At 33.0% G+C, this 25493-nt stretch overlaps 1 protein-coding gene across 1 annotated transcript in view; it reads left to right on the forward strand.

The window, feature by feature from the left end:
- LOC126756957 (calcitonin gene-related peptide type 1 receptor) overlaps positions 1-25493 on the forward strand; it is a 184965-nt gene that overhangs the window by 111900 nt on the left and 47572 nt on the right. The window contains 2 exon segments of the mRNA XM_050470466.1: positions 14556-15564; positions 18565-18678. Of these exon segments, the coding sequence (XP_050326423.1) occupies positions 15198-15564; positions 18565-18678 (481 nt within the window). The 5' untranslated portion in view covers positions 14556-15197.

Consider the following 25493-nt stretch of genomic DNA (forward strand, 5'->3'; position numbering starts at 1 on the left):
TTCTTACGTTTTTGTTGTTCTTTCTTTCTTTTTCAATGGGAATCATTCTACTATGATTTATTTTTGTTTTTTTTTTTAAGAAATTGTCTACCTTAGCTTATTTGTGCCAAGTCATTTCTCGCAAACTTTATACATTTAATGGCTTGTTAATCCCCAATAGAATCTGGTTTATATTTACATTTGACATGAAGCTATTTAAGCTTAAAATAACTAAAGAAATTCGTAAAAGGTAAGCACAAATCGAAATTGACTATAAAGTCAAATATGTCGAAATGTGAAGCATAAAATTAGGCGTGAGCGCTTATAAAGGAAACGATTGAAAGCATAAGTGTTTTTTTCACGAATATAAGAAGACAAATTCAATATAAAAATATGAAAGGCTGCTTGAGGCTTATTACTTGCTTCCCAATAATATGGATACGTCCTTTGCAACTGTGACACAATATGCGTCAATCACTCATTTTAACACATAGCTCACAACATTTGAGATGTATGTGTACCACATACTTTACTATATGAGTACTTGTGTGAAAGTATCTTTTTCGCATATTTTCTCTTCGGCAGAAGCTTCTTGCTTCTTACATATTTTTTTGGTTTAAAGCACTCAGCACTGCTGTCAAATGTCGACTGACAAGTTACAGATTGACAGTGCAATAAAAGACATACTAATTTACATAAGTATGCATGTATGAGCATAAAACCTCATATATTGTAGGGCAAGAGAATTTAAAAATAATGTGAGCACAGGCAGGACTTGGTGCAGATAACAGGAGCACATGTGTGATATGTATGAAGTGTAAATAACATACTCATATTATACATACATATACATATGTGCGTCTCTAAATACGCTTTTGCTTTTGCACAGCTACTATTGATGTCTAATTTGCATACATTGAGCAATATGGATATTTATGTGTGCATATATGGTGTATTTATGTATATTGGGGTGCGCTTAGGACTTTGAAACAAATATTGTGACTTACAGTTTAGTTTATATTTAGTTTGAGTATATGTTTAAAATTAAGTTTATGTTGAAGTTTAAGTTTAAGTTTAAGATTAAGTTTATGTTTGAGTTGAAATTCAAATATAAGTCTAAGTTTATGTTTGAGTTTAAGTTTAAATTTTAGTTTAAGTTTGTGTTTAAGTTTAAGTTCAAATTTAATTTTAAGTTTTTGTTTGAGCTAAGTTTAAGTTTGAGTTTAAATTTAAGTTTAAGTTTAAGTTTGAGCTTAAGTTTAAGTTTAAATTTAAGTTTGAATTTATGTCTATGTTTAAGTTTAAATTCAAATTTAAGTTTAATTTTGAGCTTAAGTTTAAGTTTAAGTTTGAGTTTTAGTTTAAGTTTAATTTAAGTTTAAGTTTAAGTTTAAATTTAAGTTTATGTTTAAGTTTAGGTTTCAAGTTTAAGCTTCAATTTAGGTTTATGTTTAAGTTTAAATTCAAATTTAAGTTTAGGTTTGAGCTTAAGTTTGAGTTTGAGTTTTAGTTTAAGTATAAGTTTAATTTAAGTTTAAGTTTAAGTTTAAATTTAAGTTTATGTGTAGGTTTAAATTTAAGTTTAAGTTTCAAGTTTAAGTTTCAATTTAGGTTTAAATTTAAGTTTATGTTTAAGTTTAAATTTAAGTTTAAGTTTAAGTTTAAATTCAAATTTAAGCCTAAGTTTAAGTTTGAGCCAAATTAAGTTTAAGTTTAAGTTTAAATTTAAGTTTATGTTTAATTTTAATTTTAATTTTAAGTTTATTTATTTTTTTAGTTTAATTTAAGTTTAAAATTAAGCCTAAGTTTCAGTTTCAATTTATACTTAGTTTTATGTACAAGTTTAAGTTTACATTATAAATATATATATTTCATTTCTAAGAACACCTTAACTTACATACATATTATTTCCATCAAAAATCAGCTTGGCATATTTATGCAAATTTTCACAAATTTCTTCTGACACTAAACAAACAAGCAAGTTTATTTACACATACCCACATACATATAAGGCTACACATTTTATTAGTTCTCGTATAATCAAAATTGGTGCAGCATGTCAATATCCTTTTGCAGGCATTCGAGCGACTGAGCTGAAATTTCATAGCACAGCACTTAAAAGTACCGTAATAAATACGACATTTCCATATTTGCGTTACTGTATCAAAGGTCTGCACATATGAATCTAGAATTTTGTGAGCGTTTATCTGTAACCAAAACAAATTCAAAGTTACTCTAAAACCTCTGTAATGTATAAAGTATCCTTAAGCGGTAGAATTTCAGACATTTCATGACATTTACTAGGGTTCAAATGAGATCTTAAAATATTTTCAGTGAATACCTCATTTCGTTACTGAACCTAAAATAATTTAATTTATTGGGTTTCGCTTTAAGAAGCTCTTAAATTGCATGATTCGTATAACAGCTTTTTCTGCAAGCTTGCATATATTTAGTATTTATAGAAGTATGTGTGAGTGCAAGAATTTATAGGTAAATAAGTAGCCAACTTTTCTACTATTTTACGTGCAATGTATTTAATGTTCGTTTGTGCATGTAAATATGTACCGAAGAAAGTTTAATAACAAAACACCAATACATGTAAGCGTAAATATACATACGTTTGTTGAAAATTGGCCTCACAACTTTTTCCATAAACCCCAAGGTGCAAGTAAGCTGTATCTACATACATACATATACACTTTGTACTTGCATCTGACACATTTATTTGTTTGCGGCCCAGCAGACTTTTATATGACCTCTTTCATTTCGCAATAAATAAGTTAGGTTAGGGTAAATAATCGATCCTAACAAAGATCTCACATGGACGAATTATAACTGGACAGTTATGATATCTAGAATACCTTTAATATTCATCATAAAGACACTCATAAATCGATGAAGTGATTTGAACCGATCACAAATTTGGGAAGGCGGCTGATGTTTCGGCTATGTCTCCCACTTCACCGATGGCATGACTGCCCAGATGTTTCAACCTCAGCCTAGCAAAATCTGTACAATTAAGGAGAAAGTGCTTGGCTGTTTCGCGCTGATCATCATCCAATATAAAGTGATATTTTGCGTCCGAATAGATTTTCTGCTTGCTATGTCCAGTAAGAACTTCTTCAAATGCGGCCAGATGAACTTTACTAAAGGTAACTAGTTCAGTAGATCTTCTACGTTCACTGCCAAGCGCACGCGTAAATCATGGTCAAATGCTAGAGCGCAAAATGATAACGGGGATAAACTCGTTTCCGATCCGCCGCTATGATCTCTTGCTAGCTCCAATATGATCAGGCACTCAAACGAGTCTGATAACGAAGTTGCTTAATGCTATATCTGGTGAATTTAGAAACTCCTTGAACGCAAAGATTGCAAACTCAATGCTAGAATGCTCACCTCCCTAAAAGAAGCGGGAAAAGTACATCTGTTGGCACATTAATGGCTGCCACTTCTTCTTGAAAGACATTGTAGTAGTCTGGTAGCTGAAAGCAGAATTGATTAAGAACTCCGACATAAGACTCTTCTCCAATTTTCTCCCTGAGCTTCGAACCATTCGTGAAAAAGGTCAATGCGCCTCTTCGCCATCGTCTTTGCCCATCCATACATCCCTCGTAGGAGTAGGAGTAGCCTCACCGACGCAGTGGAATGTAATTGAGGTAGGAGAGAACTTCAGCGTAACCGTGTTTGAATCTCTATATATACCCGTTTCTCTGAGCCTTAGAGCGACTTTCAAGAATAAAATTGAAATAATTTATATACAGAAGACCTCAAAAAATATTAAAAATGATTAAATGTACTCATATTTCATAAAGTAAATTTTTGTCGAGAACATTCTTAAATGAAGCTAACCACAGATCGAGCGCCAAGCTTAGCAGTTCTAATTAAGTGATTTCAGTACGATAGCTTTCGAACTTATTGACTGCTTAAAATTCGCATTTGCTATATTTCGGCGGGCATCTCAATTTCTTGATAACTATATTGAGATAGGACTACAGTTAGTGAATAAACTTAGTAATCTGTTTTAGTTTTCTGAGTAAATCAAGTGAAAATACCAACAGAATATAATAATGAACTTGTAGAATTTCAATTTTAAAACACAAAAATATATTCCGCTGCTCCAATATAGTGCTTGTATATGCGATTTGCGCGCTTACTTATCTTCAAACCTATTACCGAACGCTGCTTCGCCATAAATAAATTCAGAAGGAAGGCATAATTTTGCTATTTTGATAATTTTCTCACTTTCGCTATTTCATAAATATGTCTGGAAATAGTTCTCCAACACCTGCATATAAAGCTTCATACCTACATACCTACATACGTAGTATATACATTATAGTATACTGCTTATATGCATATACAACAAATATAGGCATAGGAATGCTGAAGCCCCGTACGCCATTCATATGTTACCATATTGTAGTGTTTAAGCACCTAATAAAAATCACATTATTCAATTTTATTGAATAAACAAAAGCTTTTTCCCAAAGAAATTATTATAAAGTTTTTACTTTTTTGTGAAAATAAAAATTAATGATTTACGAATATATCACTTTTATTACGAAATATTAAAAATTTCATCGTTGTATTGTACAAATATTTTGTTGCCAACTTTTTTTGTTTATACTATTAAATTATTTCATATTACTTTTAATTGCTGCAATAAAAATTTGATTGATGTTTCATGGGAAATTTGTTTAAAAGTTTCATCTGAAACACCTACTAATGTTTCATTTGCTTACGCGTTACCAAATATAATTGTGGCAATTAAATTGATAAATGAAGTTACGATATTGAAAAATAAAATTTAAATTTTAAGTTCAAATTTAAGAACAAGTAAGGAGGAGCTATATTCGGTTGTAACCGAACATGTTATACTCTTGCAAGTTCGTAGAATCATAGTCAGGGAAATACCTTAATGTGCAAAAGGTCAACTAGAGGATCAGAATGCAAGCAGTTTTATATACATATATACAACTCATACCTACATTGAACGCCATATTTGGCATAAGATTTGTTAGAGTAACGAAAAAAAAAATTATATGTAGTACTAAATGCGAATTTAGAAATTCGTAGTATGCCAGATATTTCAAGATTCCCCACATTTTTAAAGGAAAACACAGAAAGTGGACCTCATCGTTGAATGAAATGTGGCTCCAAACGTTGTATCTTCTCGGAACTCTGCAAGAGCCCAAAGAAGGAAGCGATGTCGCTTGGGAAGGTCGAACGGCTTCACTTCTTGCATAAGCTGTATTTTGTAATTTAAGATCTCGACGTAAAATGCGCAAAGTCGTTCTGTATGTCAGTCCGAGTTGTTGCGAACGGCACCGAATCGACTCTCCACTGTTTCCATGTTTACTCAGTTACGGCTGCTATATTTTCTTCACTGCGTGTAGGCGTGGTCAATTCAGTCGAATATTAAACAATAATGAATGCTGGGTCTCAAGATGGGTGATGGTCCGATTATGTTGAGCATAAATTGAGTGAAGCATGCGAAACACATTCTTTACAGAACGTAAATTTTCGTAATAAAGTTGAACGATTTGTTTACGTTATTCATGCGTAAGTCTTCCCATGATTAAATGTCAAGAAATACTGAACAAAAGTAATAGGACAGCGTGACACGACTCACTCGTGATCCGTCAAAAAAAACAACAAAGATATTGAAAAAAGTATCTCTACAAGTAATTGGATGCTGTTTTTAGGGTCGGTGAGAAAAATTTCTCCGGAACAGCTGGATCAACAAAATTAAATTGTCACATGATCTTCTTAGACATGTTTATCAAGTAAGGATTGAAGGAATAAGATTTGCTTTATGAAGTATATAAATAATATTGCATAATCGATAAAGTAAGCAGTCGTATATCTAAAGTGCTATCAATCAATTGTATCATACCATTTAGTGTGGGAAAGGTTAAAATCTCAGCTTCATTTAACCAAACCAAAACCAAACAAGAAAAAACGTTAACTTCGGCTGCACCAAAGCTAATATACCCTTCACAGGTGCATTTCTTTTAGTAACTATGTGTTCAGTTTGTATGGCAGCTATATGTTATAATAATCAGAACTGAACAACTTTCTCGGATATTATATTATTACCTTAAGTAGTAATCCATGTCAAATTTCGTGAAGATACCACGTCAAATGCAAAAGTTTTCCATATAAGCGCTTGATTCTGATCGTTCAGTTTGTATGGCTGCTATATGTTATTGTGGTCCGATATCGGCAGTTCCGACAAATGAGCAGCATTTTGAAGAGAAAATGACTTTGCAAAATTTCAAATCGATATCTTAAAAACTGAGGGACTGGTTCGTATATAACAGATGACGTGGCTAAAAATAATAGATCATTTATATAAATACTTTATAGGGTCTCAATATTTATACCTTGTTCAATAAAAATTTTGTATGAGCGAAAATAAAGAATGACGAAATTCGCTATATTTATAAAAGGGAAGAATGCCACGCAAGCCACCATTGAAATTTGTGAAGCTTACGGAGACGATGCTGTATCAGTTCGTGTAGCACAACAATGGTTCGCTCGCTTCCGTTCCGGAAATTTCTAAATTTCGATTTACATCCGATGAAAGTTTTACACTGTTGGAATAATGTCTCTAATGGAAAAATTGCAAAAAGTGGTCGACCAAAATCGTACATATTTGAATATTTATTTATTATTATAAACACAAAAAAAAATTAGTTGAAATTTGATTTGAAATACGAAAAGACTTTTTCGACTACCAATATTTCATATATTCCTAAGGATTAAATATTTCTGGTGATATATCAAAATCTTCCTACTCTAATTAACTTCCTACGGAAAGAATCCATAAGCTTTATTAACTATTATAATTAGTTAATTGCAACAATTACCTACAATTAAATTTATTCAAGCTTATTTGCGATATCCACACAAGCAATAATAATAATTTTGCCTAGAAATTAACCAAAAATATTTTTACTCATTAAGTCCATATAGAATTTTGTGTGGCAAAATAACTTTACACATATACATTGGCATGTCTATTAGAAAGAAATTGCTTTAAAATTACGCTAATTCATGCATATTTAACTCGCCATTCATTGCTGCACACACACACATATATATACGCCCACTCACTCACGCGCCTTAAAATAATTAATTTACGCACTAATTAAAGCTTGCAATTTTAATGCAATAAATACTACACTTATTTTTGTTTCGTTGTGTGCGTTGCACATTTTCCACAACAACAATAAATCAATTTTATATTCCCCAAACAATTACGAGTATGATGCACACCGGGCGCTGATGAACTCGATAGCCATCAATGTAATAAAGTGAGATTTAATTGCTTCCGCTTAGTGACTTTCAATGCAAGATAAATTGCGGCTCAACGGAGTATATTCATGCATTTTATAATTTTGTGAATGACAGCAAAAACAGTTGGCAATCCCTGCTTTTCATTTCAGTAGCAAAAATGCAATTCAATAAGCGGGTAAATTAATGAAAAATTGTGAATAAAAAATACAATTAAGTTTAATGTGAAGAGAAATGAGCAACATAAATGTTTATTTTGTCAATAAAAACATGCAGGCGCTTGCTTATGAGCAAAGAATGTGTGTGTTTGATTAGCATGTCGGTACTTATATGCAACTTCATTCATTCGCTTGCCACACAACAACAATTGGCTACGTGCGCCGCTGCATGTAGTCAAAACATTGTAGCAAAGTGTGACATTAAGAGCCCGATTAATTGATTATTAAATTATTAATAATAAAAATGGAAAACGCAACGAAATTACAGCAACAATTCATAAATGTAATAAAGAACCAAAATAGAGATTATGAGTTGAAAGCTTAAACGTGCATGCACAGGTATGCAACTATTTTTCTATAAATACAATTATGTATATATGTATATGTATGTATTTCTGTAAGCACACTTGTTTGTGTTATGTATATATGCATTTGTACGTATTTGTAAGCCTGAACACGTGCATCTCTATGCCTTAAATAGTTTGGCGTCAATTATCGCCCAGGTGTCAATGTGTGGCATGTAACTCATGCATGCAGCGGCTTATTTGAATCTGTGTTAATTGAAAACACCGCACAGAAATTCCAGCAAACAAATTTAAAAAATTAAATGAGCAAACTAAAAATAAGTAAAAAACGCACGCTTATTTGTTGTTGACAGCATTAATTATTTGCTATGGTAGAATAGAGAAAAAACGCATAAAAGAATTAATGATATGCGTGAAGTAATTATCTTTGTGAAAACAAATTGATTATTTCTTTTTTGTTGCAAAAACGCCAGTGATAATCCGCATATTTGTTGTAAGCTCAAGCGGACCATGAAAGTAGAAAATCTGGTGCTGATAGTATAGTAGGTGCTTGTGAATAGGTTTTTTATTTAGAGGGCTATAAGTTTCATTCATTATTGTAATTTGGTTTCTCACTTAAAGAGTAATATACAGTTAAAAGGCCGAAAAAAGCGAAATTTTCCAGAATTTTTTCTGAGAAAGTTGTTAAATTTATTGATCCAAAAATTTGTATACATATGTATTATGGTACCTATTATTTTTTTTAAGACTTTGTATTAGTAAAAATATTTATTTGGAAAGGAACTAAAAAAATATTTAGCAGTGAAAAAAAATCTACAATTAATTATTAAAAAATCTGTTTAAGAAGCTAGTGTTAAAATTTGAGACTAATCGGTTTAGCCACTTACGAGTGATGTTGGTCACCGACTTTGAAAACACCTTTACATGCACTCTGAAACGCCTTTTCAAATTTGCGTGTAACTTCGAAAATATTCACCGAAACTATATGAAATTTTCTGTGTGTATTTTTAATTATATGTATATTTAAGAAAATAAAATAAAAACAAGGAAAAACGTTAACTTCGGCTGCACCGAAGCTAATATACCCTTCACGGGTGCATTTCTTTTAGTAACTATGTGTTCAGTTTGTATGGTAGCTGAATGATATATATTGATATGCCGATCCGATCAATTTCTTCGGAGATTACATTGTTGCCTTAGAAAATAATCTATACCAAATTTGGTGAAGATACATTGTCAAATGTGAAAGTTTTCCATACAAAACTTGATTCCGATCGTTCAGTTTATATGGCAGCTATATGTTATAGTGATCCGATATCGGCCGTTCCGACAAATGAGCAGCTTCTTGAATAGAAAATGACGTTTGCAAAATTTCAAAACGATACCTTTAAAACTGAGGGGCTAGTTCATATATATATATAGACAGGCGGACGGACAGACGGACAGACAGACAGACAGACAGACGGACATGGTTAAATCGACTCAGCTCAACATACTGATCATTTATATACTATACTTTATAGGGTCTCCGATAGGGTCTTCTTTCTGGGTGTTATAAACATCGTGACCAACTTAATATACCCTGTTCAGGGTATAAAAATCGGTTTTTTGAAAATTCTAACTGTATATAACCTCTTAATGCAAAGTTCAGAAAGCGACGTTTTTCTAAAAAATTAAGGCTGGAAACAGTATATTCAATAAGTTTTATCCAACAAACAATAAAAGATAACAAGTAAATATTCACAATAACAATTACAATATCTTCCAGACCTGAATTCGTAAAACATCAGTGCATTAAGCTAACGTTACACCAATAAATTTTAACCAACTATATAAAAGTAGATTGACACGAACCAAAATATTTACCAAAGGCAAGTCGTATAAAAATGCAAGATTTCTGAATCAAAGGGTTGTTATGTTTTATTACATTTGCTCAAAGTACATGGTATTATTTTGAATTTAATTATTCTAAATTTCATAATGAGCTGAACACCAGGGCCAAACTTACAGTTGTCAACGGCGCGCTCTTCCCATGTTTCCCAAGTTTTAAAGGCGGTAGCAGTGATCAAGGTTTCTTAAGAACTATATGACCTATCGATTTAATTTTTGATTTTTGTTTGGCTACTTAAAAACTGATAAGTGTATTTAAATTCTTAACAATGTCTTCATCTGCTTTCAAATAATAGGTATAATCACATAGAAGGCATTGACTAACACTAACACACTTTACAACCAGTTTCGTTCATCAATCGAACTATTTTTTTATATAAGAACCGCCATTGATTCGCCAAGCATTGGAGAATGCGAATAGAATAAACTATAACAGATGAATAAACGAGTTGGCAGCGCATCAAAAAAAATCTTAGTAACCGTTCAGATTTGTTTTCTATAAACAATTATAAAAATATCTTTTCATTTCAGTCATTCAAAATGGTAAAACTGAGCTAAAATATACAACACAAAAGTTGGTAGAATAAAGACAGGTCAGATCGAGGTCAGCTAATATTAGAGAACTTACCTAAAGCATTAGAAACCGACTACCCTATTGCAATCTTATGAAGATCGTACTTTTTTGGTATGTTGATGGCAGCGACATGCCGCAAGTTTTTTACTTCAGATTTCATATCAAATAGACGCACACATTAAAAAAATCATCTCCAATCATAACAAAATACCATAAGCATCGTAAGTCAGATGTTATTAGTTTTAACAATCATAAACTACAGATTTTACACCAACGACTCTTTATAACAGTATCTTAAAATTCTAAATTTGAATCCATAGTTAGTCTCAAGTAGTTGATATGTATGTAATGTATTTCATAGGTGCATTCTATTTCTGTCTCTTTAATAATCCTTTCTATTAGTTCCTCGTACCAAATCTATTAAGTAAACAATAGATTCGATCCAATGAGGAAAGTCTTTAACTGTGTAACATAAAATTATTTTGCATAGGATTCTAAGCTATTTTCGCCTTATAGATGGTAATGAAAGAAATATAAGTTTATGTTGACTGAACGAAACTTTCTAATGCTAGACTTTCGAATGATCAAATTAACTTGAATATTCCCTCAACTAGTAACCTTACTGCTATTAACGATTTAATCGACTATTTAACTTTTCGGAACTTCAGCACTTATTAGCGCATTTTATTAAAGGATCTTAAGCAAGTAATTATTCATAAATATATTGATTTCAGTAATAGGTACATTTTTATTTTTTCGTTTAATTTCAAAAACACTTTTTTTTTTGATAACGAAAATCATTTTATAGATTTAATTTTTTGTATTTTAGTATTTACAGATTTATCTCAAATAATTTTCACGAAAATATCTCCAATTGATTACAGTAATAGTAGAGATTGCTTTTTTTTTTCATCAACATTTAATTTCATTCAAGAAACATATTTTTTTTTGAATTTCTTCGTTTAAGTTTTGAGCTATAGCATTTTATAGATCCATTTACTTAATTTTTGTATTTTAAAAAAAGGCCTTTACATAGACTTAAGTTATTTACACCTAAAATTGAGTTTTCTCTGAAAAAGTGATTTTAAATAACCTTTGTAAGTACACACTTCATCCGATTTCTTCCATTTTTGAAAAAATATATATCTTTTGGGTATTGAGATATAGTAATGAAATTTGAATATAAATACGCTAAAAGTATTACTGAATCAATTACGGTTGATCGGTAGACAATTCAATTTAGAGTTTTAGAAAAAATTTTACACAAATATTTTTGCTATTTAAAGCCAAACAACCGTAAACAAAACTATTATATTAGCAACTTTGTTGCCTACTCGGTATTACTGAATCAATTTCGGTACAATTAAATAAAGAGTTTTTGAAACAAGTTTTACACAAATATTTTTGCTTTTAAAGCAAATTAATTAATTGCCTGCCGCAAATAAATTCGAACATAGGTATATATTTATATACGAATATATATAATTGGTGAAAATAGATGAATATATTATATAAAATATACATATACAATGTATGTGCATATTTCTGCACAAAAATTTAATTAAATGAAGCTTTGGAAAAATAATATCAATTGCCACTGGATATTTGTATATAAAAATGTTCTATACAATTACATTTTATGCTACATAGGATTCAACTCCATATCCACACATACGCAGAACTAATCACACTTGTCACACACATACTTATGCACATGAAATACACATTATATAAATATTTAATTTATTTTTTCGTAAATGCCCCAAAACATGTGTATATCCGCTTAGAGGCTTTTTTATATTTCCACTGAAACACATAACACATTCATACATACTATGTTATAATTCCATATTGCATGACCTGTGCGCCAGTATTGAATTACTTGTTTGCCTTCCGATCAGTCAACCGATTCGCGTTTAGAGTTAGTTTGACCTGAATTGTGTATTTCGAAGGATAAAGACACATTCACCTGCTATATATATTCTGTATATATTTCTGCATAACTGTTGGTTAGATAAAAAAAAAAAAACAAAAATAAATAAGAATGGAAATCACCGAACCATTTTTAAAAAATAACGCCTCTTTAAATACCATTTATGGTTTTTTATCCAATAATCTTTTATTTTTTAAACACAGCCGTTACGCGCATGATAAAGTTTTGAATAAATGAAATATGATATTTCCACGCTTCATAAATAAGGATTTAGGATGAGGAAGTACATCCATAAATAATGAAGTCGATATCGATGGTAGTTGGATGTTTGTAGAATTGGAATTCGTATAATTGGAAAAGCGATGCGCCAAATGTTGCTTTGTTTGCTGGTTTTTGGTATTAAATTCAAAATATAAAACTAAAAATGAGTTCAAATTAAAAAAAAAAGATGTTCGAATATTATTTTCATGCAATTTCATGAAATCGTAACTAGAAATGGCATGAAATGCGTTAACTATTTGTGGTGAGTCTTGCTAGATGAAACATACACTTCACCACAATAAGTTTATACTCGAATTATTTATTTAAGAATACGTATTCTATTCCCCAAATCTGGTTAAATTGGTTAAAATTGAAAAAATACATATCAATGCTAAGATACCAACAAAAAAGAATAAGGTTAAGGAAAGAAAGTCACCCTTGTTTAAAAATTATAACTAGTTATATTAGCTATTTTGTTCAGACCCAATGCTTCCGCAAAAAAGGTTAAAATTTCCCGATGAAAAACAAAACTCAATTGTCGCCAGGTTTTTGACTATAAAAATATTAAATTCAAATATGTTTTAGTACAAAGCAGATATTACTAAAGCACTTTCAAAGCTCTGGACTTAGAAGTGGTGATTTTATGAGCACCGAAGAAGGTGAATGCAGTGGATGCCCCAAAGAAGTTTTTACCCACGAAAACATCAAAAAGGTCCAGAAAATAATTTTAGATGGCCGTAAAATGAAGTTGTTCAAGATAACTGATACTCCAAATATATCAAATGAATGTACACAACATGTCATTCACGAATATTTGGGTATAAGAAAGTTCTGTGTAAAGTGAGTGCCACGCGTGCTGACTTTTGACTAAAAATAATGACGAGTTGATGATTCGGAGCAGTGTTTGGAAATGTTTAAGGGTAATAAGCAAAAGTTTTTGCGTCGACGCGTGACAAACATGGCTCCAGAATTTCACTCGCAAGTCCAATCGACAGTCATCCAAGTGGACTGTATGCGATGAAGCTGCTTCAAAGCGTGAAAGAACGCATTTGTTGGCTGGCAAGCTTATGAATGACTGACTTAAAAAAAGAAAAAATAATCACTAACGACTTTAACATAGCTTTATTGATCTGTTCAAGAGACGAAAGCGAAAAAGACAGCCACATTTAAAGAAAACGAGAGTGCTGTTCCAGTGACAAATGTGTAACAATGCACCGATTCGCAAGTCAGTGAAAGAAAACGATGCAGAAATCCATGAATTGTGCCTCGAATTCGCTTCTACATCCACAGTATTCTCCAGATCTGGTCTCTATCAATTATTTCCTATTCTCGGTAGTAAGTAATTTTCGTCGAATGAAGAGCTGATCGCCGATAGTGAGGCCTACATTGAAAAAAGGACAAATTGTACTACAAAAATGGTATATTTGGAGGATCGCTATAATTAGTGTATCACCTTTGAAGATAACTATGTGGAATTAAGAAACATATTTTGCCAAAAAAATTCTTTTCAATCAAGTTGTTAGTTCTTTATAAGATAACCCACCATTTTTTGGTTTGAAATCGAAAATTAAATTTCGACAGATCAAAAACTACTGTTGAGTTCAACTTTTTTTTTCAAAACGAAGACATTTTGTCAATTTTCGATATTTTCTGAACATAAGTGATTTTGAGATATCTTCTCAATCTAATATCATATCTTTAATATAGGCAAGAAAAACTTTATATTTCTAGATTTTCCCGAGTGAAATTGAGTATTCTCTTTTCAAAAAGTTTACTCTATTATTGCTATAAAATGCAAACATATATCTATTTACATATACATATATATGTATATATACAATTATTTATTTATGACAATTGATGAACTAGTAGTATAGTACTGACCGATTTTGATCCGTTTTATGCCATAAGAAATGCACCTGAAAAGGGTGTTATAGCTTCGATGCAGTTGAAGGTAAAGTTTTATTTTTGTCTTTATTGTATGTTCATAAAATGTTGAATATTATTCATCAGTGAATTGTTTATATAAAAACTTAATATATGATTTAAAGTCAACATTATTTTTTAATGCTTTCTTAATTTTTATTTACTTACAGTGCACTAAATGGAAACGAATGGCTGTTCATATTCAATACTTAAAAATTCAAATCCAAAATAAACCCAAAGATATACAAAATTTAAATAATTGAAAAGGCCGCTAGCTTTATTTGAAAGCCGGAACATCAAAGAAGATAGAAAATGAGTTAATAAACGAAATCCACCAGCTGAAAATGGTGTAAATACAAAAGTAAACTGGTGTATATACAGTGAAGATATCAGCGGAAGCGGAAACTGAGGTCAAGCGAAAGATTGAAAGAGATTTACCTTATAAATAAGTAATGCTAAGAGTACTTATACATATGTATAAAGGCACATAAATCACAAGGCATGTAAGACATCCCGCGCTGTACACTGCTATAAACCGTTAGATGTGCATACCCACCTTTTGATAAGTATTAGAGGCAAGCAAGTACTCTGAAAGAATATATGTGTATGTATCTGCATAGCCATAGCCGCTGCTCCTTTGTCTCTATTTAGTTGAAGCGGTGACCTTAACACTTGCCACACTAACCAATGCTAATGAATCAGCGTCAAAAACAACAACGCGGAAAACAATTGCACAATCTGCACCCAAAAACCAACAACTCGTTGTAGCTCCAACAACGAATAACTAAACAAAGGCTAGCGGTGTAACAACAATGAATGTAATCGCCAAGGTCCAACAATTCGCACAGACATTAGCAGTAGTTGGCTTCACCAGCGTCACTGCAGCGGCCACTCATGCGACGGCACACAATCCAAGGACGGATAATTTACTAGCCGCAGCCGCAGCAGAAACAACTCGTTCCACTTTAACGCTAGCTGCCAGAATGTTGGCTGGCTTACCGACATCCGCCTCCGACATTGCTGACTCAGCGATAACGGATATGGCGGCGGTGGACAGCACGAGCAGCAATGAAAGTGCTGAGGGTGAGGGTGTGGCTGAAGCAGAGCCGGATGCGTTGGATGTGTTGCGAGATGAATGTTATAAACGCTTGAATGAAACCGCGACACAGTTTACAGCAGGTGAGTGGGATTGTGGGTGTGGGTGAAGGTGTGATGTGTGTGTGCGCGAATCCTTTGTTTAAATGCGTGCTAAAAGTGGTCTTAAAATAGGTTAGTATAGCGGAAATTAGCATGGTACAAAGACCATTATCCCCTAGAATATAATTTCTAATTACTTTAGAAGTTGAATTAGACTGACGAAGTGAAATTGTACTTTAAATAAACATAGAATAATGTATTAAAGTAATTGTATTCTTTATGACATTTCATGTGTTAGTAAACTACAGGAAAAGTCATAATTTGTTAGCAGATTTTTAACTTTAAAGCTGATACCCTTCTAGAATATAATTTCTAATTACTTTGATTACTTTATATATGTAGGTATGTCCTAAACCATGTTTAACCGAAGTGCTATTCGACTTTCTTTCTGTCCAATGCAACGTATTTGAAGTTAGGCTCGAGCGGCTAACACAATATTTTCTTGATGCAAAACGCTTTTATCGGTCTTGTATTAATTATGAATTTTCTGGAATTCTGACTTGGAACCCAACCTCTTCCTACCTACTGGAATATTGAACGGCCATCCACATATACAAAGGAAATTTTTTCTGATTTTTTTCAGCAATTTATGGCAACAATCTTAAATTTTTGTATCAAACCTATTATGCAAAGTAAAATCTATATTATATGATATATCTTCCTTAGTAATCATTCTAAAGTCAACCAGAAAAGTCTAAACTGCAATAGTGTACATATGAATAGAGGCAAGGAAAGGCCAATGTCAGCTCTATTTAATTTTCATATCCCATGTATTCGATATATGGGTACATTATATATAGCGTTATACATATATGTTAAAAGGACCAAAATTATGACGACCAAAAATTGATCAGAATCCGAAGGACGATTATTTGACCAAAAATATCTTCCCCACTTCACGGATATTAATCATTTAAAAGAGAAGGAGACTATTTTGAATAAAATAAATCGATTTTGCCAAAAAAACATTTATTCTGATTTTTTTCTTAAGGTCCTATTTACTTTGGAATGCACCTTGTATATGCATATATCTCGTTAAGGTTCTGGATACTATATCATACTCTTGTGGACAAAACCATTTGTAAAATTCGGATATTCGGAGAGAAAGTGTTGATTTAATTCTATCTCGACTTCTTCCAAACAGCTGCAATCACTGAAAGATATACCTTGCTAAGAGTGGAGTTCTCTAGAACTCTTACAATTTACTCGGGGCCAAAGGGACCTTGCAACGGCATAGAGGTTCAGCAGTGAACCATCAAAACCAAACGAAGCTCCCTTCCATTCCCATTCCGCAGTTATTGAGGTTGTGATACCAGTCCTAGTAATGTCATCAGCCTTGAGATCTCACATAGCTTTTGCTAGAAGATAATTGATTTTACTGTTATTTTTGTTAGGCGAAGAAGAAAATTATGAAAACTGTTGTCGCGGGCATTTCTTAAAAAAATGACGAGAACCATTTTCATACGATGATACGTCTTAGCAAAGTAGGATGGTCGGAGTAGTTTTATCTTCGTCAACTGTGAAGAGATTTTGAAATGGCGGCATAACCACCCAACTTAGAATGCAAAAAAACGTATTTCATCAAAGGATCGGGTTATCGCCATGGCTTAGTAGACAGACAGACTGACGGCAATTAGTTTCTTCCGAGGTTCTGATATAAGTGGATACATATTAAAGTTTTTTTCGTGCAAATATCGTCCGAAATTACGGAAAAATCGGATAGTAGTTCTAGGTAGCATCATTAATTTGGCCTTATCAAATATTTATACACTTAGATCTATCTAACCAAATAATTAACTAATAAATTTAATTATGTAGGTACTAAAATAATCTATAAAAATCAAAAAAATAAAAATAAAAAACTTAATTTAATCAAAATTGGACTAAGCTCACTATATATAATATGTTTCAAAAAATATAATTTAATAATTAATATTGTCTTTAGGTTAGAGTAGTTGTCCTAAATTTTCAAGTTGATTCGAGTAATAGTTTCGGAGATACAGCCTAGAGAGCTTGTGCGCTCGAGGCCAGCTTGGCTAAGTGCGTAGTCTTTAAACGTGTTTTTCTCGAAACAGTGTTTTTGAAGTCGGATGGGGAGATTTCTCGAGAACTACTAAACCGATTTTCACGAAATTTTACACATGTTTTGAGCTACAATTCTTAAAGGCTTGGACGAAGAATTTTGAAAGAAAAGTCCGCCAAAAATTCAATTTTCATTTTTTTTTCTTTCGTCCAAATTCTAAGTTAAGATTTTAACTAAAACACATATTTTTTTCACTTTAGGGGATTCTGTAAGGAGTAAGGAAATAGCGTCGCAACAGTCGAGTTTTAAAATCTTTTTTTCTAAAAATTTCAGAATTTCTTTGCTAATAGTGTATGTTCCTAACAATAAATAATTCTAATAAAATATTTCATTTTTTATATGAAAAAGAATTTTGAAAAAAAGCTGTGTTTTACCCGCGGAAACATATATGTATGTATAACCCCTTAAGGCAATATTTGCCATATCTGCAATGTCATGAACGAGATTAAAATGAAAATGCCAAAATAAACAAATTGCAAAATTAAAATTTGCACAAAAACTTTTAGTACCAAGGTAAGCCAGATTTATTATGAATTAGCATTTTGCAAAACAAACAGCATTGTGTACAGAGCGATATTTTTCAACCGGAAAAAAGGGAAAAGCATAACAAGCAACTGAAAATATGAAACAAAGTTTGAATTTTTTCACCACGTGTCAAAACAAAAGGCAACGCACACACACACAAGGAACGATATGCCTTGACAATGTATCTAACTCTGGCTAATTTTTTGGCGGTCAACCAACACACTCACATTGCTGAAAAAATACGACACAATAGCAGTGACAAATATATATATGTACATATATGTACATGTATTTGTATATGAATATATTTATTTAAACATTTCACCTTTCTTTCCTATTCATATATTCTCATTTCATCTTTTACTTGCACCCAGGTGAATCTTACTGCGCTGGCACATTTGATGGTTGGCTCTGTTGGCCGGATACTGCCGCCGGCACTTCCGCCTATGAGCGCTGCCCGGAATTCATAACCGGCTTCGATCCGACAAGTAAGTTTGAAAACATCAAAGAAATATTTACAACGATAAAAACACTTTTTGTAATATATATTGCATATATGTAACTGTCTGAGTGTTTGTGTGCCACTTTGCGTCAGAAGGAAATTGCACAAATGAAAGAGGAAAAGGAAACTGCCAGCTGGCAGCTTAACCTTAACCGATTGCACGCTTAAAGCGGGTCATATAAAACTGTCAACAGCAATTTAAACGAGCGTCAATACACACACATAAATACACACATACATACATATTATGAATTTAATATATACCTGCTTTTACATGTTTGCATACTCTAGGGCGTATTTTGCTCGCCCACCACCACCTGCGTTCGCATGAGCGTTTGATATTACATTTTGTCTCCTTTTTTTTTGCTTGTGCGCTTTGTGCTTTTGCTTTTATCCGCTGAGACGCACATTAAATTGAAATGAAAACTCAACCGCCAACAGCAGACAGTCGTGTGGAAGGAAAACATAAACAGCTAACCAATACCCAAAGGATCAGCCAACAACAACAAAATGTTTTACTTTTCTTTCATTTTATTTGTAAGAAAAGTAGCAAGTAGCAGTAGAAAATTGCACAAAACGAAAATGCTAATACTTAAATGCTGCAATAGACAGGCTTAGCATCTTGCGGAAACCAATAGTTAACCGCTTGCTGCCTAAAGTAGCCCCAAACAAATCCGCATAACAAATCCGCAATGACAGAAAGACCTTCTTTGGCAATAGCGTGTAATTGTTTGAAATAAATTCAGATTTCTCTATTGAGTAGGGTGCTTTGCCTGCAGCTTAACCTCAGTAATCTAAATTTACATATTCCCTCATACTTATGTAACATTTTATCCTACTCAACTGCACTGAGCAAGTTACTTTCGCTGGTTGTAGTATATTCTATCCAAATGCAGACCAACATTCAATGCGTTTTGCTAAAGAGCCTTTTACTATTTTTAGCCAAATTGGAACTTACATCTAAAGCCGATTTATTGCTTTTCTATTTCTATGTCTGCCATTTCACGTTGATTAATTCGATTTTGAAATGATATGCGTACTCGGCTTTCGGCTCAAGTTAATCCACCCCAGTTGTTGTAATTAATTTGATTTATTATTGTTGATTGGCAAAAGTATTATATGTTCCTAAGCATTTATATTGCTCTTTCGTTGCTTTAACGGTAAAAAGTCATACTTCTGCTCTTCCTGAGATTCTAGTACTAAAAATTCAATCAGAGTGTGCATTGTAATTTCTAAAAATAGAGGCCATACGCTCCCTATCGGAAAGTGATGCGGACTATTTCCTGGCCAATCTAATGAAGTAATATCCAAATGTTCTTTTATTTTCCAATCTGAAATGTCAAAATGAACGAGCTAACTGAAAATATGACGAGAGTAAATAATTTTCATTATGTAACTTACCTAGCGAGCGCGATAGGAAAGTGCAGATATATGTATATATGTACATATGAGTAGGATGATAAGCCGATTATATCGGTGACTTTTTGATACCATTTTTGTAGTTCAATTTGAATTTTACTTCAAATAATTTCATCGATTACCCTTTCAATACCACTAAATTCCTTTCCAGCGAATATTTTTTGAGATCTACAAGTATGAACAGAAAAGAGATAGATAGGTCGGTAGTAAAATTGAGCCTTTGCACTGCGACCTATAGTCTATTGTGCCCTCCCCTATATCACATATGGTGGCAAAGGTCCAGCATCCTGAAAAATTCCAGGAGCCTGCTGGGCGCGACTGAGGTGATGTGATCCCTGTCCACGTTGATGGAACTCAGGGCCTTAGACCTGCTTCTGCAAATTGCTAGACAAATCAGAATCAGATGTTCTGGAAATTCCTGTACCATGTAGCAGAACCGCCAGTTTGCGCAAGAGGCTATGCCAATGAAGTCGGAATTTGTTTCGTGGGGATATTAATAATTTCCTTAAACCTTGCAAGGTTGCATCGTCTCAGAAGTAATGGCGCATTCCTGTTGTCTGCTGCCAATGTAGTTCCCTTCCCACTCTCTCCTCCGTGCGGAGCAGCTCCTTTAAAGTATGGGACTCCACTGCAATGCATGACCCATCATCCTGAAAGCTGCCACAGAGCAGGATAGTTCGTCGACCAGCTTATTGGCTGCCCCTTTATGCCTAGGCACCAAGATAAGGTGTACCCTGTTGCACACTGATAGGCGGTGGAGCCTTCCTTCATACTCCCCCACTAAAAGCGATTTAACCTCTTACGCTGAGAACGCCTTTAGTGCCGCTTGACTATCGCTAAGTATAGCGATATGCTGGTTGCGATAATTCCGGTGTAGATTGAGTTCTGCACACTAATTTATAGCAAAAGCTTCTGCTTGAAAGTTGCTTGGAAAACGTCCCATTGGTATGGATAGTTTGGTATGCGATCCCACAATGCCTACTCTAATGCCTTTCGGTGTTTTCGAGCGGTCAGTGAACCACTGGATAGTGCTCAGTAGTACATACTTATGTCGAGCGTGGAATCATTCCACTCCATCTCACTGCCGAGTGTAACTCTGAACTTCTATATAAAGTTAACCGTCTTCGAAACGCCGTACCTCGAAAGTAGGATCAGTGCCTACTCCATCATAAGGTGGGGTCAAATGTGAGGCCAAGGAATTTGACCTCCTTAGACACCTCCAACTCCTTGCCACCGAGTGTTAGGGTTCTCAAGCCCGGAAGAGATCGTCGCTTTCTAAAAAGGACAACGATTGTTTTTCAACCATTTTTTTTCATATAAAAAATTAAATATTTTATTCGATTTTTTTTTTGTTACAACCATACCCTATTGACAAAATGAAATTTTTGGTAAAAAAATATTTTAAACTCGGTCATTGTGACGATATATCCTGTGGCGCCTCAGAAAGAAAGATGCGCCCGCGTTGGCAGGATGACTCCTTAAATTATCATCTAAAGTAAAACATACGTATTTTAGTTAAAACCTTAACTTAGAATTTGGACAAAGGAAAAAAAAACTGAAAAACTTTGATTTTTGGCAGACATTTTTATACAAAAATTAAAATTTCGCGAAAATTGCGCGATATTTTTTCCCAAATAGTTGTAATCGAAGAAAAAAATCCTTCGTCCAAGTATTTAAGAATTGTATCTCAAACACCTTTGTAAAGTTTCATGTAGATCGGGTGAGTAGTTCTCAAGAAATCTTGTCAACCGACTTCAAAAACACAGTTTCATGAAAAACGAGTCTAAAGACGACGCACTAAGCCTAGCGCACAAGTTCTTAAGATTTTATCTCCGAAACTATTACTCGGATCAACTTCAATTCGAATTTTTGAAATCCGTAACCCATATAACTCCTTAAGCATTACTGTTTTTGATTTATGTAGCTACCATTCAGCTACATTTTAAGAGGTAACACATATACATATAATTAATTAGTAATTATAAAATCTCATAAATTTCAAAATTCAAAAACAAAAATTAATTTTCCACCCATTTTCTATGGATTTGTAGTCCTTGTCACATGTTTTGACATCTCAAACCCCACTTGAAAGCATTCAATCATTAGTTACAAAATCTTGCATAACAAGACCTACCACACGCTAAATTACAAATGTTTATTTAATGAAAACTGCAAGCGTGTTAATGAATAGCAGAAACGTGATATTTATAAATGACAAATACTAATAAAAAATGCCAACCGAGCTCGTAAAGCAAAACCAAAAACAGCTGCACAAACAAAAATACGCGAAATGCTCATGACACATACTAACTACTATATGGTTTAAGTAATATATGGTATATGCTTATATGCAGCTAAAAATAAAACCAGTGCAAGAGTGTGCCAACTCGAGCTTTAAACGACAAGTAATGAGCGAGCAAACAAGAACCACAAGCAGATTCACCAACAGCAGCACTAACACCAACGACTTGAAATGATATTTAACACATGAACCAGAGCAACAGGAACACAACCAACCAAGCAACAATGGCTGCAGAACAAATATAACGACACATGTACATACAAATAACAAATAAATTGGATGGCAACTCACCGAATAACCAAGTCAAACAAGCATTCGGCTCAATAACTTAGCAAGCCATATTTTATCACCCGCAGGCCAACATTTTGCGCGCTCGCAGAGCACACAACCGCAGCTTCATCGTCCTTTATGCGCCGTTTTCACGGTGCCGAATGCTCAGGCACTCAAATTTCTATTTCTCCTTTTGTTTTGTGGAACAAGTCAAATTGATAACACGCGAAATGCTATCGGTCTACATACAAATATAAGTATATATGTACATAGTAGCTCGTGTTGAACGAGCATGCTGATAAGATATATGACTGCATGGTACCACAGACGAGCATGCCACAATGCCTAATTGGCAAACATTTCGCAGCGTGTTAGTCTCCCGCAATGTTTCAAGCGTCACAGGTCTCAGCATACAAAGTCTGCTATATCATATACTTATTTATGTCGTGGGCAGATTAAATCAAATATTACGAGTGAGGAAGTTCAAGTTTACGAGGAAGCCAATTCTTCATATCCACGCTCACATTTGTTCTTTCTATTTTACGTATTGAAGACCCTTTTCTGTATTCAAAGAAAATTATAACCTTTGGTATTTTATTGTACCCAAAAATACTTGTGGTTTAAGAAAAGGCAGATTGCAAAGGCAATATGTTCCAATTTGGTCATGTTCACATGTCAGTCGACTTTTCCGCCAGTTCAAGATCAAAGTTTTTCTCCGATTTTAAATATTTAAATGAAATATTTATATTCTTTTGAACTGAATCTACTTAATATCAGTATTAAAGAACGTGAATTATATATATATAACTTGGCAAAAAATAGCTTCAAGGTCCCTCATTTCTTGATATCAACTAACTTTAGTTTAGGGGTTATATTCACTTGGGAAATTCAAAAAAATAATTTTTTTGCTATATACCATATGCCATATATTATACATTACATTGTATATAGAATTTACATTTGAGAATATTCTCCGAAGTTGAAATAGTTTCGGATATATGATCGTATTTGTAAAGGTTTTTTTACTTGGTGTAATCGGCTCTAATAACATTAAAAGCGTTTTTCTCAAAACGCTGTTTTCAGAGTCGTTGAGAAAATTTTCTCCGGAACGGTTGAACCGATCAGCTTGAACTTTGCACTCAACCTTGGTAAATATATTTGACAGGTAATTATTATACTAAAACTCTCTGAAGTGTACAATTAAAGAAAACACGACTTTTTTGTGAAGCCGCTATTTTGTCAAAAATCAAAATTTTGACTAGTCCTTCAATCAATACCTGTGTACATACATCTGTATTTATAATATTTTTTGGATTTGAGAGAACTTTAGCAGAAAGCTCTTTCCAACTCCTGAAATTGCTTTTCGAAGGTGCTCCTGGACTCTTCACAGAAAAAAATTGTTTCCATACAAGTATTTGATTTTGATCGGTCTAATTGTATGACAGCTACATATATCTTAACAATTTTTTCGAAGATTGTACTGTTGCCTTGCACAATAATCTATTCCCAATTTCATGAAGATATCCTGTCAAATTGAAGAGTTTTCTATACCATTTGATTTTGATCGGCAGTTTGTATGATCCGATATCGAAGGTGACGACAAATGAGCAGTTTCGGAGGTAGGAAAAGACCCTTCCAAAATTTTAGATCTATATCTCAAAAGCGTATATACTGATAGGCGGACAGAAGGACATGGCTAAATAGACTTAGCGCATCATGCTGATCATTAATAACTATATATGTATCACATCATCAAATACTTTTTGTAATTTGTATATTAGAATCAACGCAGCACAGGTTCTTAGATGCTAGCTAATGTAATGGTTAGCTGTAAACTTGTCTAGCAGCATTTCCAGAAGCCTTCGCCATCGGCTTAACTAACACCCACAATGAAACACTTGTTCTAGTAATATTCCTGTAATATTCTCTTTTCCCTAAAACATAAAAGTACTAAATTTAGTTTACTGGGTTTTTACACCCACTTACATACTTATTTACTTAAGTAAAGCAGTGAATGTATTTTTTCCGTTGTGTTTTTGGTTCCATTTTTGGTCGCTTTTTTCGCTTCTCTCGTGTGCAATGTACGTGACGTTTACATGTTACCATTAGCATTTTGTTTTTATACTTGCCATACTTACTTGCTATACATGTGAGCACATTCATACATACATATATAGGTATGTATAGAGACAAGAGAAAATACACTTTCACTCTGAAAGCAGACATATAAATTCACTATAAAAGTGCGCTGCATACTTACAGGCTTCATAGCTTTTATTATTTAAATTTAAAGCGTTTAATGAAAAAGTTTATATATTTCATACTTGATTTTTACTTAAAAATATTCTTACTTTTCAAATGTTATACGAATGCGAAATTAAAGAAATTCTTGTATATCTCTTAAGTAAAGTGGTGAAATGTAACAAAACACACAATCAGGCTTAAAATTCTTGAATAGATTAATTAAGCTAAAAGTTGAGTAAGTACTTCTAATCTCTTAAGCTAGAACATTAAGTACAGCTAGAATAAGTTTTTCACCATCCGATAGTAGGTAGTAAGAAGAAAAAAACTTTAAGCGGATGGCGATACCGTTAATCGATGTTTAGTACTTAAATTCACTATTTATAAAAGAAGGTTATCTATATATTTTTTTTTAACTATTCATTTGTTTTTATAGTTCTTAAAAAAAAACACTTTCTTTTAATTGAATCATCAACCCATAAACCACAGTAAACCGTTGTTTTTCTGTATGAAATGACAGCTCTTGTATCTCTTTAGTTTTCCCTTCGTCCCCAATGCAGCAATTTTGC

The sequence above is a fragment of the Bactrocera neohumeralis genome, chromosome 4, assembly GCF_024586455.1.
Source record: "Bactrocera neohumeralis isolate Rockhampton chromosome 4, APGP_CSIRO_Bneo_wtdbg2-racon-allhic-juicebox.fasta_v2, whole genome shotgun sequence".
In the NCBI taxonomy this organism is placed as follows: Eukaryota; Metazoa; Arthropoda; class Insecta; order Diptera; family Tephritidae; genus Bactrocera; species Bactrocera neohumeralis.